Consider the following 17,475-nt stretch of genomic DNA (forward strand, 5'->3'; position numbering starts at 1 on the left):
CATGTAAATGTTTATGTAGTTCAAGCAGGTTCAGACTCATGAAGTCATTAAGTCATCCTTCATTCATGTCACGTTCTTGTCAATGAATAATTGTTCACTCGTAATGAAGTCTCTCCTGATTAAATCAGCTATCACAAAGACTTATGGCAACTTATCACCTGGACATAATCTCACCTAGGGCACCAAAATGGCCAGAGCAGGCCCTGCTCCACACTGACTGTTTTTCTGCATAAAACCAAAGAACGGATAGTTTAGAAAGGGATTAGTGGACTCAAAATATTTATTGTTTTGGAGGTTAAAGACAGGAAGTTCTTTACTATTTCATTACATTTTATTCACTTCAGTGGATTAAGAGAAAAAACATAATTGTAACCTTCAGCCTTAATAGGATACCTGTATGTTGCAGAAGGATATCCTGTGCCATGAGCACATTTCTCATCATCCTTTTCCATCACTTGTAGTGAAAAAATGACGAGCAGATATGTATCTGGCCATCTTTCCATCCACAGTGTAGCCAGAAGGAAAGCTGAGGCCATTTGTTCTCACACATGTGGATAAAAAGGCTGTGAGGGTGACAAAAGATACAAGGTATTTAGTTGGATTTAGTTTGGTTTGTTCTTTTTCCTTGTTCTTTATAAGCTTACACTTGAGGGCGCCATTGTGACAGATTCACTGCTTTGTGCCGACTGAGGGAACAGGAGTTGGAAGGAAAACAACAAACCTGGTGGTTTGACAGAAACAGACACGCATCTGGAAGACATTTAAATCTTTTATTTATTTTGAAGTGAAAGAATCAAAGTGTCAACATATTTGTAATTATCAAGTTTCTTTGTTGTTTATCCTTTTTTGTTTTCTCTATCATGATCTTGTAGCATCATGATTGCTGACCAGACAGTTCAATATGCTGTCTTAAGCATACTATCATTTAGCTCATTGTTTGTGGGTTTGTAGAAGAAAAATTAACTTCCAATCTTTCTGTTAAAGCTTTAAATATCCAACTTCTGCTCATAAATCTGTGGCACACCATCTGAGTGACTCGTGAATAGAGTATTTATTGAAACGTCTCAGCAGTTAAAAGCTGGGTGCTGTAAGGGACTGACAAGTGATCCAGGGTCAGGACCTCTAAACTAATCAGATAGTAAAACTAGAACATAAATAAATGAAGTCATGATTTTTCTGTTTACTTTAGAAGTCATTCTACACAATAATGTGATACTGATCAAGAAAACATTAAAAGACATTTATAGTCACTGTGCTGATTACAATCTTTAATAAATCAGTTTACAGAAGTATGTCATGTTTACATGTTGATAACACACCATGCCGCGAAACATCATTTTAATACCTTTAAATGTAAATATCAGGAATCAGAAACAAAAGACAAAACCAAACTATAAACTCTGAATTAAACAATAATAATCACATAAGAATGCTGTTTTATTTTCATGCATTGTTCTTAAACGTCCAGGCATGATGATTAATATGAATATTCATGTTTTGCATCAGATTCTTCACACAAAATAATACAAACAGGTTCTAAATCAAAGTAATCGATCACATATCAGAAAAAATGAGCATTCTGTCCTATTTAAACAAAACCACATGACTGTAATTGTATGACTTTGCATCCTTCAGACATATAAACAAACAGTGACAACACTGCACATCCTACTTACTACTTACTTAATGTGTTTTAAAGATAGACAATATCACACAAAGACTGAAACAATAAAACTGTCAAAGATTAGTTACTGCACACTTCAAAAAAGCATTAAATGAAAGAAAGCACATCTTAATTGATTTGATTAAAGTATAAAACTCTTTTGGGTCACTTTGTTGCATTAATTCAGTTTGTCTATCTTTTCAGCTACAATATTACAGCATTCATTGGTCACACAAAATCATTCAAATCCACATTGAAACAAACTGAAAACATTTAGTGTGACTGTAATGTGTCCTTACATGTGTGTTGACTCCAAAAACAGTCCTGGTCAACAAACAGTTAAAACAAAAACATTTTAATACACGTTTAATTCAGTCGCAGTTAAATCAATGTTAAATGTATATATTTCCTTATTGTAAGCATTAGTTGTACAATATCTCTCTGTACTGATAATATCTTCAGCTTTTTCATTTGACAGCATGTTACTTCTTGTGGTTCCCTTCTTGTCAAAGAAGTATCTAAGATCAAAAGAGCCATGGAAGGAGGATGTGCACCTCTGTGCACTCAAGGTAAGTCAGGGGAAAGTTTGTATTATCTCACTTGACATTAAATGACCTTTTGAGACTCTCTTCTGCTTGCTGTTTGGTGATATCTTCCCAAGTGTCAGGAATATCAGCAGGCTTTGCATTATACTCTTCAGCAAACTTGGAGTTGAACCTATTCAGTACGTATTTCCAGTAGTCTGAATCCTGAAGGCTTTTATCTGATGCAATTCGCCAGTCTGGGAAGATTTTGGTGTACTCCTTGTAAGGGTGCCATTCACCCTTTGTGGCATTGTTGCGAAACCTACAGTCGCTGTTCACCAAGGAAGTGCATATGTCAATGAGAAGTTTTTCTGTCCCGTCCCATCTGAATCTTCCCAGACCCTCTGGTCGATGTACTGAAGTGAAGTGCTCCTTATGCTCTTTTGCTCCTGCCTCACAGGGTGCTTTGCAGAATGGACACTGTTTACCACATCCAATGAGTTTTTTGAAAAGCTCGTTCTGAGGCTTGACATCAAGATTTTCAACTTTCTTTTTGATGTCCGTTTTTTTAAACTGCTCTCTAACAGCTTCTGCCATGTCCTTCACAAACACGGTGAGAAGCTGAGCAAACTGTTCATGGTTGACATTGTTCAGGATCATGAAAGGACTGAGAGCATCCTCAGAAATGACCAGTTTGTCACCAAGTTCCTGACGGATGTCTTCAATCAGTTTCTGCAGGTTGCCACCTTCTTGTGCTTGAGCTTTGCGTATTGCATCATTTATGCTGTTGATACTTGACCTGAGATGTTGATCCTCAAACTTTGATAAAGACTCATTCGACAAGAGTTTTAACATTTCGTCAAGTATCCATTTCCTGACATAACGCTCATATGAGACGATATAAGTCAGGTAGTCTTCAAAGTTATCCTTTGAAAGCAAATCCAGTAAAACTGAATACTGGAAGAACATCCGTGTGCTGAACTGGAACCTTGTTTTCAGTTCACCAATGATATCAGGACCAAGGGAACAGTTGACAAAGTGTTCCACAGCAGGCCTCAAGCAGCTCTCAGTGAATTCTGCTGCCTTCTTCTGGCACTGGTCTCGCTCACTGAACTCATCCTTGAAGTTGACACGGAACCTCCCTTTGTTTTGATTGAGACATCTGTAGGGATCATTCATTTGAATGAAATCTTCATGCATTTTCTGAAATTCTCTGGCTGCAGCTCCACAGATGTGCTGTTTCAGAGACACCTCAAAAACTATGTCTTTTTTAACATCCTGGATGTTTTTCAGCCTCTCATCAATCCTGTGTAGGATCTCCTGGATGAAAGTGTCGTGGTAATTGTTTTTACTTTCCACTTTTTCTTTCACAAACTGTTTGTAATCCATTATGACATCTTCGGCTATGTTTTGTAGCGCCTTCACATGGTCTTTAAAGAAGAACTTGCTGACTTTGTGCTTTACGTTGTTGAGAAATCCTTCAACTGAGTATTTGAAAGGCGTCAATCCACAATCTTGCAGTTTTTTTTTACTTAACAGCTCACATGCAAGACTCCCCTTGCGATCCAGATTTCTTTTTAGGTAGTAGCTTACACTTGCCATGACATCTGTGGCCTCTTGTTTGTAAAGGACTTGTTCCTTCACCATTTTATTCCACATCTTGTCAAATTCTTGGTCCAACTTTTTGTCTGTCATGTTGACCTTATTTTTACGGCATTCTTCAATCAATGCACGTACTCTCTCTTGTAATTCTTTTGTGTGGTTAACCTTGATTCTATCAAGTTCGGTCATTCCCCTTCTGACGTCTGTTGCTACTGTGAGCTGGTTATGTACAGAGCTTTCCATTTCTTTACGAAGGCTCTTTGCACTGTTTGCAAAGTCCTCTCTGTATGCTTCAACTAGATAGACATGGCCATCTGTTTGCTTGAAGTACTTTGCCAGATTATCAAGAAGCGTTTTCTCCCATTTAGACAGCTCTGAGCATGCTTCACTTTTCAGGTCTGTGAGAAATTGTCCAATGTCTGACACCTTAGATTTCACTCTGCCAAAGTTAGAAATCTTTGTTTCTGCTGTTTTTGTCCAGGAGTACATTTCTTTTTTGAATTCCCATTCCCATTTGTTGAATTCTGTACACAGCCTCATGTATGCATCAGCCACCAGGCTGTTTCTGAAGCTGAAGATGAAGTTTTCGTGCTTGACAGCATTCCACAGGCTTGTGATCCACTCTGTAAACGCCAAGATGTCATTAGCAGATGTCTCACAATTTTCCAAAACTTTAATGATGTTCTTCTTGAGCTCATAAACAGCCTCGCTGTATCCTGCATTAACTGGTGCCATTGGTGGCACTCCATTCCAGAGACCTGGAATGTACCAGTTCCCAGTGTCTGGATTGTACTCCATGACATCAGTGAAGCTCTTGTTCTGCACCTTATTTTCCATTTTGGCTGCTGCCTGGGTCATCTCATTTAGCTGCTGCAAGAGCATTTCCCTTTCTCGTAGGTTCTTCTCAGGGGCTGATACATCTGCCACATTCTGGTGAACAAACTGACATTTAGGTTTTTTCCCCACCTCTTTCATCCTGAGAAATGCATGCACGACTATCTGTAGGATGTCCTTCATTTCTGTTGAATTCTCCATTGCAATATTGATGATGGTGATGTCACTCAACCCCACAACGAGTGTTGCAAGCTCGTTGTCGTGTTCATAGCTGTTGTCTAGTTTTGCGAGCTCTGGTGACTTTAAGCCCTCGGTGTCGATGATTATGATGAAGTCACATTTGAGTTCTTTTTTGATGTCTTCATTGACTTTGATGAGCAACATGAAGGCACCTCGAGTGCATCGACCACTGCTGACTGCAAACTGTACTCCAAACATGGTGTTGAGGAGAGTAGACTTCCCTGTACTCTGAACTCCGAGAACAGTAACTACCAATATCTTGCTCTTGGGAGTCACCAAATCATTGAGCTGCGACAGAACATCACTCACCCATCTGAGAGGTATGTTAGATGCATCACCATCTACAAGCTCAAGAGGAAATCCATCAAGCAGCAGCTCTGCACACAGTTTGGGCAGATGCTGTAACTGTTGACGTGACAGATATGTTTCTGCAAGGGAAACTGAAGCTTCATAGATCTGACCCATTTCACGGAAGAAGTGTTCAATCCCAAGTGAGCTGTTGGAAAGTTGTCTGTCAATTTCTCTGATTTCCTCTTTGTTTTCAGAACTTTTGTTTTTGTTTTTATTTTTGTTTTTGTAAGCCTCCCTGAGGATAGACAGTTTCTCTCGAGACAGATTATCGAGGTTCATTCGCATCCATTTCAGGAAATAACACCTTTCTGTCCCTGGTGCTGATATTGCCCTGATGAAACATGTCATTGCATTCGACATGTCATAAGAGTTCTGTTGTTCTCGCAGTTTTGCTTTCTGTTTCTGAAGATCACTTTTGTATATTTCTATGTTTTCTGACCCAAGTTTTTTAAGCCGAAACTCTTCCTTCTCTAAGCAAGTCAGTTCCTTCCATATTTCCCCTTGCAAAGGTAGCTGAGATCCTTTGTATTGGAGGATATTTTCAATCTTTGAAGTGATGGCATCTGCATGTTTCTTGGCAGTCTGGCATTCCTGACAGTCTTCATCAACCCAGATTCCCAGTTCATAGGCAATGTCAGCCATCTGCTCAATTTGCATCTTAATCTCTGAGTTCTCAACTACATTTTTGACTTTTTCACGCAGTTTTTTGACAAAGTCTGCATCATTCATTTGCTTTGTCTTCAGAAGGATGTGGCTTTTCGTCAGGTACAACTTGTTTGCCACCTTTTTCAGAGCATCAGTACTGAAGTGTTGGCTTTGATGGTCAACTACCAAGAAGATCTGTGCCTTGTGGTGTTGGTTTGTGAGCAGCTTGCACTCAGAGTCCAAATGATCAAAGAACACAAAAACTGCTGCAGATGTCTGACACAAAAAAGAAAATTGTGTTTCAAATGAAGCAATGTCCCCACGAAGGTTAGCTACAGCTACTGGCTCACTGAAGATATCCATGTTATTGTTCCCACAAGGTAGGTACCAGGAAAGTTCAGTCAATCCATTGGATATTCGTCTTGGAAAGTCACCATTTTCCACATTACGATGAATGAAGGTATCATGGTACTGCTGAGAATTGCTCAGAAGCTTGTTGAGCATCTCTGACTTGGACAAGGAGCACTCACCTAGTCTCACAAAAGAAACCATTGGAAGTTTAGAGACAACAATTCTGTCTTCAATAAAGCCCTTGGATTCTGAAAGTGACAAAGGTCTGCAGTTTTTAACGATGTCTCTCATGGCCCAAAGCATTAGTGTGCACTGCTTTGTGTCACAATTAGGAAGCAGCAGAGGCACAGAAAACTGACACATGGACATTTTGAGTGCCAATTCTTGCCGTACAAAACCATCAGAACACAGAAAAAGAGCAGTGATTATGTCAAGGGGGTTTATGTTATCTGTATCCAGACTATCAAGAAGGTCATCAATATCTGAATCTGAAACTGATCCACCTGCTGCAGCATCACAACTTGATTCACATGTAAATTTTACATTCCTAGCTTTCACATTAACCATCATCAGTTTCTTTAGAAAATACCATGGAAGGTCTGAGTTACACTTGGTACGTTCATCAGTAATGGTCTTCTCATCAATCTGAAGTATTGTGCTCATGGATAGCTTCTCTTTATAGTGGTGCTGCAACCCCAGATCCTCCAACAGACGCTCCAGTTGTGTCTCTGTGGAAAGTAACACGTGTGTTAATCCTTGGTATTGGATTCAACATTAATCCATGTTCATTAACACATAGAATAAATGCATGCATGTTTGCTGAATTATCAGGTAATGCTACACAATGCACAATCTTGCATCCTACCTTTGACTTCAAGCTGAAGCAAATAAAAAAAAATCGAAAAAATAATTTGTGTTGTATTTTGTTGGAAAATAATGAATAATAATGAAAAAAAGTCTGTTCAGAATGTACTCATTTGTATGCACTTTACTACGCATGATAATGTTGGTTTAATATAACAAGATGTATATTGTTTAACAGCAACAACAATAATAATAATAATATCAGAAAAGGAAACTAAAAGATGATCTATGTAAGCCTGTTTATAAAAGTGTGTTTTTTCAAGAGATTTAAAAGAGAAAACTTTTTATTTCCTCTGGCAGGCTGTTCCATAGTACAAGTGCCTCTACAGAGAAGGCACAGTCACCTATTGTCCTGGGCCTGGACTATGGAACAAACAAAAGGGCCTTGCAAATCATGGTGGCATTTTGCTGCCCAAAACCTAGAAAACAATTTTGTGCTCCTTAAACTGAAGAAAGTTTTGTGAAATCCAGAATTTGACGGCCTTAAGAGAGTTTCTAAGGGAGTTGAGACGATTGGGATGCTTATTTTTTATTGGTAGATATTATTAGATTTTACCCAGCAGACACATGTTTCTAAAGGTTTAACTGTGGTAGAGGGCAACTTACTTTTAAACTTTCTTTGGACTTTGTTCCAATTTAAACTTTGTTACGTTTAAAGGTATTGGTGATAAAGAGTCAGGTCACCAACAATAATAATGTAGTCAAATTGCAATCTGACTTTAGATTTAAATATAATTATAAAGCATATGTAGAGATATGAAAAACGTGTAACTTCTAACGACCAACAAACATTTTTAATTTACACTCCACAGTGATAGACAGCAGATCATGGAATTCAACCTGTGAAATGTTCACTCAAAGGATAGTCGAGTAATATTGCATTACAGTTAAAGGTTATACTCCTTTAAGACTAATCCCCAGCAGGTAGTTTGGTAATATAAAATATATAAACGCTGAGCTTGCAGGACGAGAAAAGAGCCTTTGTTGGAAAAAAATGTGAAACTTTATAATCAAATGTTTTAGAGTTGAAGTTATATAACCAAAAGTTTTATAAATTAAAGGTTTTAATGCCTTAAAGTTAAAGTTTTTATAGTTAAAATGCCTTAAAGTTAACTTTCCTATAGTCTAAGGCCTTAAAGTTAAAGTTTTTATAGTTAAAATGCCTTAAAGTTAACTTTTCTATAGTCTAATGCTTTAAAGTTAAAGGTTTTATAGTTAAAATGTCTTAAAGTTAACTTTTCTATAGTCTAATGCTTTAAAGTTAAAGGTTTTATAGTTAAAATGCCTTAAAGTTAACTTTTCTATAGTCTAATGCTTTAAAGTTAAAGGTTTTATAGTTAAAATGTCTTAAAGTTAACTTTCCTATAGTCTAAAGCCTTTCAGTTAAAGTTTTACAGTCAAATGTTTTATAGTTGAGGTTTTATATTCTAATGTTTTATAATAAGTTTTTATAATCAAAAGTGTTAAAACTGTAAAAATAGAATCCTAAGCCAAGAAACTCACTGGGCTCAGTATAAAAGCCAGGTGCAGGGTTGGCAGCTGGCCAAGAAAAACAGGTGTCCCCCCGAGCCCCTCCCTTATCTGTTGTACAGTGCATGAACGTGCCTAATTGGCCGGAAAAGTTGGAAATGGGTCGGGCAAAACTGAAAGGAAACAAACTGAACAAACTGAGGGCAGAGAGCCAGAGCGAGGGGGGGGCTCCAACAGGTGTTGGGGCACGCTGAAGCCCAGCGAGGGAGGGGTTTAGAGTATATAAGACCCGAGCGGCTGACCCGTGGGCAGTCTCATCCGGATGGACTCAGGTTTGTTTCTTTGTATTTATACGGGAATAAACTCTTTTTGCATCAGATTCTGCCAGTCTCTAGTGTTTGCTTGTCTGAGTTTTTGAAGACTTTGATTATATTTTTAAGAGTTTTTTAACCAAGTTTTATAACCTATTTTTAAGAGATTTTCAACCCAGTTTATTGCATATTTTTAAGAGTTTTTCAACCATGTTTTATGATCTATTGGAGATTGAAATTATGTTGCAGATAAGAGAGTTTGTGGAACTTTTTGCCACAACACCTTTCAATATCAGTCTCAAAGAGAATGTGGCTGTATCCAAGCAGCAGTTTTTACTGATGCAGAAACTATCTATTCCACCCAATCTCTATCTTTAACATTAATTTGTTATAGTACAATTTAAAATAATATGAAGTTACACAATGTGTTGGATTAATTGTCAGACAAAACTGACCTAAAGCTGACCTTCTGCTTGTGCATGCACAGCTAAAAAGACAGGAATTCTGAAACCTGTCCCTGGTCCCTGCTTCCTCTCCAGTACGTTATGCTGTTATGCACCTAAAGGAAGTTGTTTCTATTTTCACCCTTACAAAAAGAACATCTTGGATGTGTCTTGTACTGTATGTAATAGTTCAATGAACAGTTAAAAAGTACAACAGATAGTATCTTATGGTTCTGATTTTTTTAACTTAGTATGTTATGCATCAAGGAAGCAACCAAATGTAAAAGGTTTGAAATGTAAGGTAAAGAGGACCTGGGGCTCTTTGCTCTTGATCTTTCTTTTAGGTACTTTCTGGGCTTGAGGTCTTTTTAAGGATTTTGCTCTTTTGCCCCTTTGGGAGTTGTTTTTGTTTGTTTGTTTTGACTCATTACTTTTAAGGGGTTTTGGACACAACTGAACTTCAACACTTTTGTTATGTATTTATATTTTTGTATTTAATCTTTGCATTTTAACATCTCCTTCCTTGGGATAGGCTGACAATTAGAGTTTTCTGCTGCTTTATTGATGCATTTATGCTTCATGTGAAATAAGGATTATCAGTGTTATCATACCAATGTATGAGCTTATGCCTCTTGCTGACTGTTTACTTTTGCTGTTCTGTCCGCATGCAATATTTTTACGACCAGCAGGAGTCAATTTTGCATTCCTATAAAAAGCCTCCTTAGAGGAAATAAAGCACCATACGCTTAAGGCAGTGAAAAAGCATATCAAAAGCGTCACACAAAACAGCCTTAATGCTGAATAATAGAGTGCATAAAGCTGACCTTTACCTCTCTGTTGACAGTCATCCTTGCTGTCGGTACATGGTGTCGGTGGATTTTCTTCAACTTCCTAAAAAAAGTAATGTAATATAGACTCATTATCCAATACACATTATGTCATAGGGCAGTGTTTCAATTGTATTAGATGTGTCTTTAGGAGTTGTACAAACAAGTGGTTTACCTCCATTGTTGGTGGGTCTCAGTCACTCCAAACTTCTGCTAAATTCTTGAATCAGCTTCTCACTGAAAGTAATAAGAGACAAGATTTTTATCCCTTCAAAAACAACTTCAACTTTTGATAAAGTTTATACCAGTTTATAACACGGAGCCTACAACATTATTTTCTTAACAAATAACAATAAAAAATACACAATTAGGCTTATGCTAACTTAAAAAAAAAACTCAACCCAAGGAATTTGCTTGTTGATCAAAAAATTGAAATTCACACACACACACACACACACACACACACACACACACACACACACACACACACATACACACACACACAAGAAATCATTGATGAAAACCTATTGCACAAGTCAGATTGATTGAATAGTGATCACAGCCATTTGACTATCCCAGTTTAGAGCTGCAGCACAATAAAGTTACGTGTGTGAGGAAACAGATGTTGCTTCCTCGACCACTCACTCACTGAGCACTTCCTGACATATGAACAAGAGGACAGGAGAGGAGAGATGTCTGAGTGTTTAGGTCCAGGTGGAAAAACTCGAACTTGATCTTTTAATAGAGTAGTAGGCAATCTTCTCAATCATTGTTGATTTTTGTTTTGATGTACATATATGATTGTATGTTCTACAATAAGAATGTGTAATTGTTTCTATGAATGAAGAAAAATATTTTAATATCACTATTACAGACAGTTTTTGTTTTTGTGAAAAGAATATTGCCACCCACTGGTGACCCCTGCAGGCCGTAGAAAGCTTTAGGACTACAATTCCCATGGTGCTCCAGCGGATTCATACGAGACAGCTGTGTGCAGTTGGAGGCTGGAAGACGCCGACGAGAGACAGTTCTCAACCGTACAGCTTATGTTTAACTGTTAAACTTAAGGGAAGATCATCTAAGTTTGCTTATCATTTTATTTGAGTTTTGCCCTCTTAATTTGGTTGGTTTGACTGTTGTAAAGGCCTAATTTTGTTGTTGAATGTGTGTTGGAACGACTTTGATTTAATTTGATTTACCCAACGAGCCATCCGACATGAACCAGCCTGACAAGCCAACAAAGTCATCAATGAGTGAGCAGAGCAAGCCAAATAATTTGAAAGATAACGCGTGTGGAAAAGTCTATCTAAAGGCGCCTAAAGCAGGTTAATAGAAACAAAACATTGAGTGAAGGAAGCCGCGACAATCACAATAATCTGATGTTAACAAATTAATTTCACCTTTTTCCAACTCCAGTCAATAAATGCTAAATGATAACAGTTAAGGCATACTTATTTTTGTAATTTCAGTGATTAATTTAAGTGTAAATAAAGAGTAGATAAAATTGCATCAAAACAGAGCGCTTTATAAAAAATATATCAGTGGATATTCAGTGTTGCATGTCCCCCAGACCCGCTTATACTAGTGTTAAGGCCCCGCAATGTCTTCATATACCAGCACATTATAGTAAGCTCGATCTTTATTGCAATGTCGAATCTTAAAATCAAGATAACTGTGTTGCAAGATTTTTTAACCATTTACAGTGCGGGGCGTCAAGTCGCTGCACCACCCCTGAGTTTAAACATCCATAATATAATAAGTTGAGTTATAATAAAATAATATAAGTTTTCAAACAGATTTTTCCTTTGTGGCTTATTCAGCACCTGGCTCTCTTGAGATTTCCAGCTGCCATGTATGAATTTGAATTTGAATAAATGTGTACAAAGTTCACATCACGCAGGATCTATCAGACGTCCGGACAAAATGTCAAAAGAAAAGCATATTAAAAAAAACTCACCTTTGCAGAAGAGATGTTCACATTACACATTGCTACTTCTTTTCAAGGCAGCATCCAGCTGCACCCAGAAATGTCCTGCAGATACAGCTCCGCACCGCACTTCTCCTCAATGCGGTCCTCCTCGTGCACACTCCCCCTTTTATTCTACACGGTGAAAACACTTTCACTTTTGGTTTGTTAACCACGTGGTACAGTGGTTCACGTGGTTTACTGGAAATGAGTTTAGTTCAGTAAGCAAACACTACATGAGGCCTACATCGTCTCACATAAAAAGCACACATTTTGTCCAGTAGCCTTGAGTTTGCCTATTAGATCTGTCAAATCATTTCATAGCAGCATGTCAGGAAGGAAAGCTGGGAATGGTGGTAAAATATTTAACCCAATACTGCTGGTGTAGAAATGATTGCATTTAATGCGTGACATTTCCTTTGCTGCACTTTTACCACAGAATGTTGTTTGAGGTTTAAAGCCTTCAGCTCGCTTTACCCCTAAATATAAGTTAATGTTGCTTTTCTGACAAGAACAGTCACTTACTATTATAATGGTTATAATAATAATAATAATAATGATAATAATAATAATAATGATAATATAATAATAATAACATGACATCAGCGTCTTAAAGTTAACGTTATATCAGGATCTAATAAACCATTTTCTTGTCGAGAAACTATACAAGTGAAAAGTTTAAAGAGGTAATATTTACGTGGACGGTTGTAAAAACTCAGCAGTCCAGTAACACTTTATATTAAGGTACACATATTCACTATTAATAAGTTGCTTATTAGCATGCATATTATTAGCATATTGACCCTTAATTAGTCATTATAAAGCACTTATTAACACCTTATTCTGTATGACCATATAACTACTAGGCAATTAACTAATGATTTTCCCTCAATAACCTCCTAATTACTGCTTATTAACAGCAAGTAAGGAAGAAGAACAAAGTCAGCACAAGTAGAAATGTCTCCTCCATAAATACATAGATATATGGTTAATAATCTGTGTGATCCTTTACACACCAAAAATGTCTGTCACCTGTACACCAATATTTGAATAGATATGTTCTTTGTTCTTCTGCCACTGAATGGGATTGGAACCTGTGTATCTAGATAGACCTCTATGATTTGTCAAGGTGTAACCCATCACGTCTGTTGGTTACAGTAGTTGTGTGCTACAACAAATTTACTAAGTTTGAAGAGGAGGCAACTTAAGAATAGGGAGTGAATAAGTGTCAAACTACTAGTGAATTAGTTATGAACAAGACCTCACTTTAGAATGGGTAACATATTCTAATGTAGAAAAACCTAATTTAGAGTTATTTGGACTCTATTAACACTTGTAATTGTGTGTTTTGTTACACAAGAATGCATATTTATCAAGTGTTATTAAGGGAGAATGACTATTCTTGCGGTACTACCACCTTATAAGGCCCTTACTGAGCAAAGCATATTAAGATGGTAATTAATGTACAACAACTTCCTTACTTGCTATTAATAAGTAGTAATTAGGAGGTTATTGAGGGAAAACCCATAGTTAGTGGCCCAGTAGTTGTAGAATATGGTCATGCTAATAAGCAATTAATTAATAGTGAATATGTGTACCTTAATATAAAGTGTTACCAAATCCAGGTGCTCAAATTCGGTGGGCGAAATTCAGATCCCAAAATACTAATTAAAAACTTTTGATGCAAAAATTCAAATACAACATCCGGGATACCAAGGAAGAGCAATCGATTCTATCTCAAATCCAAACCAACATCCAGCCAATCAGGTTACGCTCCGCTGGTCATTTGGGGCATGGCTTAGTCCAGGAAGTAATCGACTCGACAACTTGGCTGCTTTTGGTGCGTTCCATTTACCTCAGAAGTCGGAATTCAGAACTGTCAGTGCTGACAGTGCAACAGTGCAGCAAGATAACGTACAAACTAAATTCAAGAGAGTTCATGACAGTTTCTTCTGGAGATTTTTTTGTCATATGTGCACGTTAATGCTCTGGCATCATAAAAACAGGCTGGGATCGCCTATGCAACCACAGCCACACAGCAGAACATCACAAGTTAATCCAAACTCCAGTTGACCAATTAATGTGATCTTTAACACCGCAGATGGCTCATATTTTATATGTAGTGACTTTTAATTATTGTGACGTGTTAACCGACTTGAGTATCCCTCTATTTACTTGGTGCGACAACCTTTGTGGGGGCGTGGCCATCTTGTCCTCTCTCTCTATGCACCCCCACTCATTTGCTCTCACACACACACACACACACACACACCGTTGCGTGTTCAAAATTTCAGGAAAGGACTACCACGATTCAGTACAGTAAACACATCTATTTATTGAGAAAATTGATGCTTGTACAAGGACCTTTTCTGTTTGGCTCACTGCAGTCTGCAAGCAGTACATGTGGTGGTTATATTCTATGTGTGTGCATGTGATGCAAATTAGCCTTAGCAACTAGGCTTCAGTCATTGGCTTGAACTTTATTTCTAAGTGATTCGCAGCCAGCAGTCTCACCACAACATCCTGTTGTGACAGGATGTCTGTGATCAGTCAAACATGTAGCAAGGTCCTTTCACACTCTAAACGGAGGCCTAAGAACCTTCATGAATATTTGTGCTCTTTAGTATGATCCATCTGAGTAACCTGGCTTAAACTCTCATATGTATTAATCCATCGTAACACGGGACTAATGATTCAAACCATCACACCTATTCAACAGGTCACTTCATTCTGTAGGTTTTGTGGGCATAATTACAGATGTGTTAACACAGTGCTCAAGGGGGTACATTTTAACATTTTTCCGACCTAACAACACATACACGTGTGCTTCTGCTTTGTGCTTTGTAAATAACTGCTCTTAGTTTAGGTTTGATAGTAATTTTTTCGATTAAGTGACATTGATTTTGATTGGTGCTGCTTGTTCAATAAATTCTGTTTATAATTTAAAGAGAAGTTGTTTGTGATTAATTGTGTATTTACATTGTGATTATGGCTGGATTGCGAAGGTCAGTGCTCAGATTCATACCTTCCCCTTTTCACTTCAATTGAAAATATTGATTATTTCATAACAGTATTGATTTTTTATGTGTAATATTGAGACTGATTTTGTTGCAGTTTGCAAAAAAACGATGTCATTCACTGCACACTTCTCATGTAATTTAAAAAAATGCTGTTTTATTATTATTCTTTTTTATTTTGTCTTGTTGTCATATTGGCCATAACACGGGCGTCCTGCAGCAAAGTGGTTCCCAACCTTTTTTCCTTGGAGCCCCCCCTGCTTGTATCTAAGAATGGCTGAGCCCTCCTAGCCCGCTCCTTTATGGGCACAGTCTTGTTCACAGAGGTGTGGCCTACAAAGTAGCTACTATATTTGAATGAGGGCCACAAAAAATATATTTTTTAATAGTTGAACAGACGTTTGTTATCAAGTAAGTGCTTTTTTAATGATTTTATTTAACATGTGCAAATCTAAACTTGACAATGTCAGTGCAGACAAAGCCTCGTGCAACCCCAGTGATCTTTGGCGCCCCCCTAAGGGGGGCCAGGACCCCAGGTTGGGAATCACTGCTGTAGCGTCATGATTTCTGACCAGAGAGCCCTGCTGACTTCAGCATTTGCTATTTTTTTTTAATTGTTTGTGGGTTTGTAGTAGAAAAATTAACTACCACTCTTTTTCTGTTAAAGCTTTAAATATCCAACTGCTGCTCATGAGTGCCGCATGATCTGTGTGACTTGTGAATAAATCAAGAACATAATAAATGAAGTAAAGATTTTTCTGTTTACTTTGGAAGTCATTCTACACAATAATGTGATACTGATCAAGAAAACATTAAAATACATTTATAGTCACTGTGCTGATTACAATCTTTAATAAATCAGTTTACAGAAGTAAGTTATGTTTACATGTTGATAACACACCATGCAGCGTGAAACATCATTTTAATACCTTTAAATGTAAATATCAGGAATCAGAAACAAAAAACAAAACCAAAGTGTAAACTCTGAATTAAACAATAATAATCACATAAGAATTCTGTTTTATTTTCATGCATTGTTCTTGAAACGTCCTAGAATGATGATTAACGTGAATATTCATGTTTTGCATCAGATGCTTCACACAAAATAATTCAAACAGGTTCTAAATCAAAGTAATCGATCACATATCAGAAAAAATTAACATTCTGTCCTATTTAAACAAAACCACATGACTGTAATTAACAATCAATCAAATTTTATTTGTATAACGCCAAATCATAATCAAAGTTATCTCAGGACACTTTACAAAAAGAGCAGGGGTCCGTTTCAGAAAGCGGGTTTAGTGAAAACCCCGGGTTTGTTAACCCTGAAATGAGGGAAACCTCTTTTCATTTCCTGCCCACTTTTTATTTGAGCGTTACTGTTTTTCTTTACACTGCGATATTTGCACACTCTTCTGCAGCCGCACATCACCAATATCACCCACCGTGGACATGCACTTACATCCGAGCGAATTCTTTGTGTTGTCTTAGGTTTTTTTGCTGATGGAAGTTTTCTTTATATTATTGGGGATGCGGAGCACCTCAGCAAAGCCACTGTCTGGAATGGAACGTGGTAAGTAGCCTAGAGCTTTGTTCAATATAATTCACTTGTCTCCCTCCTTTGATACACTCAAAGTATCCACTATACATTACAGGACACTGACGGCTATCTGCTGGGGGACAGGGGGTACCCATGCCGGCCAACACTGCTGACCCCTTACCCTGACCCTGAGCCAGGCCCCCAGCAGCGCTTCAACGTGACCCACTGCAGGACGAGAGCTCGGTGGAGATGACCATAGGCCTGTTCAAAGCCCGTTTCCAGTGCCTACGTCACCTCAGGGTAACCCCTGAGAGGGCCTGCGACATTATTGTGGCATGTGTTGTTCTCCATAATGTTGCCACAATTAGAGGAGAGCAACACCCTGCCCTACAAATAGAGGCTGATGAAGACCCCATCCCTGCAGCTGACATGTAGGATGGAAGGGCAGTCAGAGATGTCATCTGCCACAATCATTTCGCTGTCTAAGACATGTTTTTTAGTTCTTTAACATTTACCTAACCTAACATTTATAACCTATTTCTTGATTGTTTTTTTCTATTTTTTTAAGATGCTTCCTGTACAGTTCCTTTACAGGTAACTGGGAATACATAAGGATGAAATTAAATCATACAGGTCATGCAGAATTAACCTCTGGCATTTAGTGACTCACTGTGTTCACCTGTGCTGTTGACTCTGATGGACCCTCCTCCTGCTGCCCAGCCATGTTAAAAAGGATAAGAATGTCTGTTCATACTTTAATGTAGGCTACATGCCACAATGTTCAACACAAGAACTTAAAGAGCAGTGAATGGGAAGATAACGCTAGA

At 37.8% G+C, this 17,475-nt stretch overlaps 1 protein-coding gene and 1 long non-coding RNA gene across 2 annotated transcripts; both read right to left on the reverse strand.

The window, feature by feature from the left end:
• Positions 1-2,033: 2,033 nt before the first annotated feature.
• On the reverse strand, positions 2,034-6,934 carry LOC138600911 (up-regulator of cell proliferation-like). The gene has a single exon (XM_069672456.1). The coding sequence runs from the start codon at positions 6,871-6,873 to the stop codon at positions 2,260-2,262; it is 4,614 nt and encodes a 1,537-aa protein (XP_069528557.1). The 5' UTR covers positions 6,874-6,934; the 3' UTR covers positions 2,034-2,259.
• Positions 6,935-10,128: 3,194 nt separating this feature from the next.
• LOC138600407 (uncharacterized) lies at positions 10,129-12,174 on the reverse strand. Its single transcript, XR_011308755.1, has 3 exons — positions 12,083-12,174; positions 10,301-10,362; positions 10,129-10,189 (listed from the first exon to the last, which is right to left on the reverse strand). It is a non-coding gene; the product is annotated as an uncharacterized lncRNA (long non-coding RNA).
• Between the last annotated feature and the right edge of the window lie 5,301 nt (positions 12,175-17,475).

The sequence above is a fragment of the Semicossyphus pulcher genome, unplaced genomic scaffold, assembly GCF_022749685.1.
Source record: "Semicossyphus pulcher isolate SPU_LCO1_2020_fin unplaced genomic scaffold, fSemPul1.0.p SCAF_21, whole genome shotgun sequence".
In the NCBI taxonomy this organism is placed as follows: domain Eukaryota; kingdom Metazoa; phylum Chordata; class Actinopteri; order Labriformes; family Labridae; genus Semicossyphus; species Semicossyphus pulcher.

Excerpts from the sequence above, each read along its gene's own strand:
- LOC138600911 (XM_069672456.1), bottom strand. The coding sequence starts at position 6,873 with ATGAGCACAATACTTCAGATTGATGAGAAGACCATTACTGATGAACGT.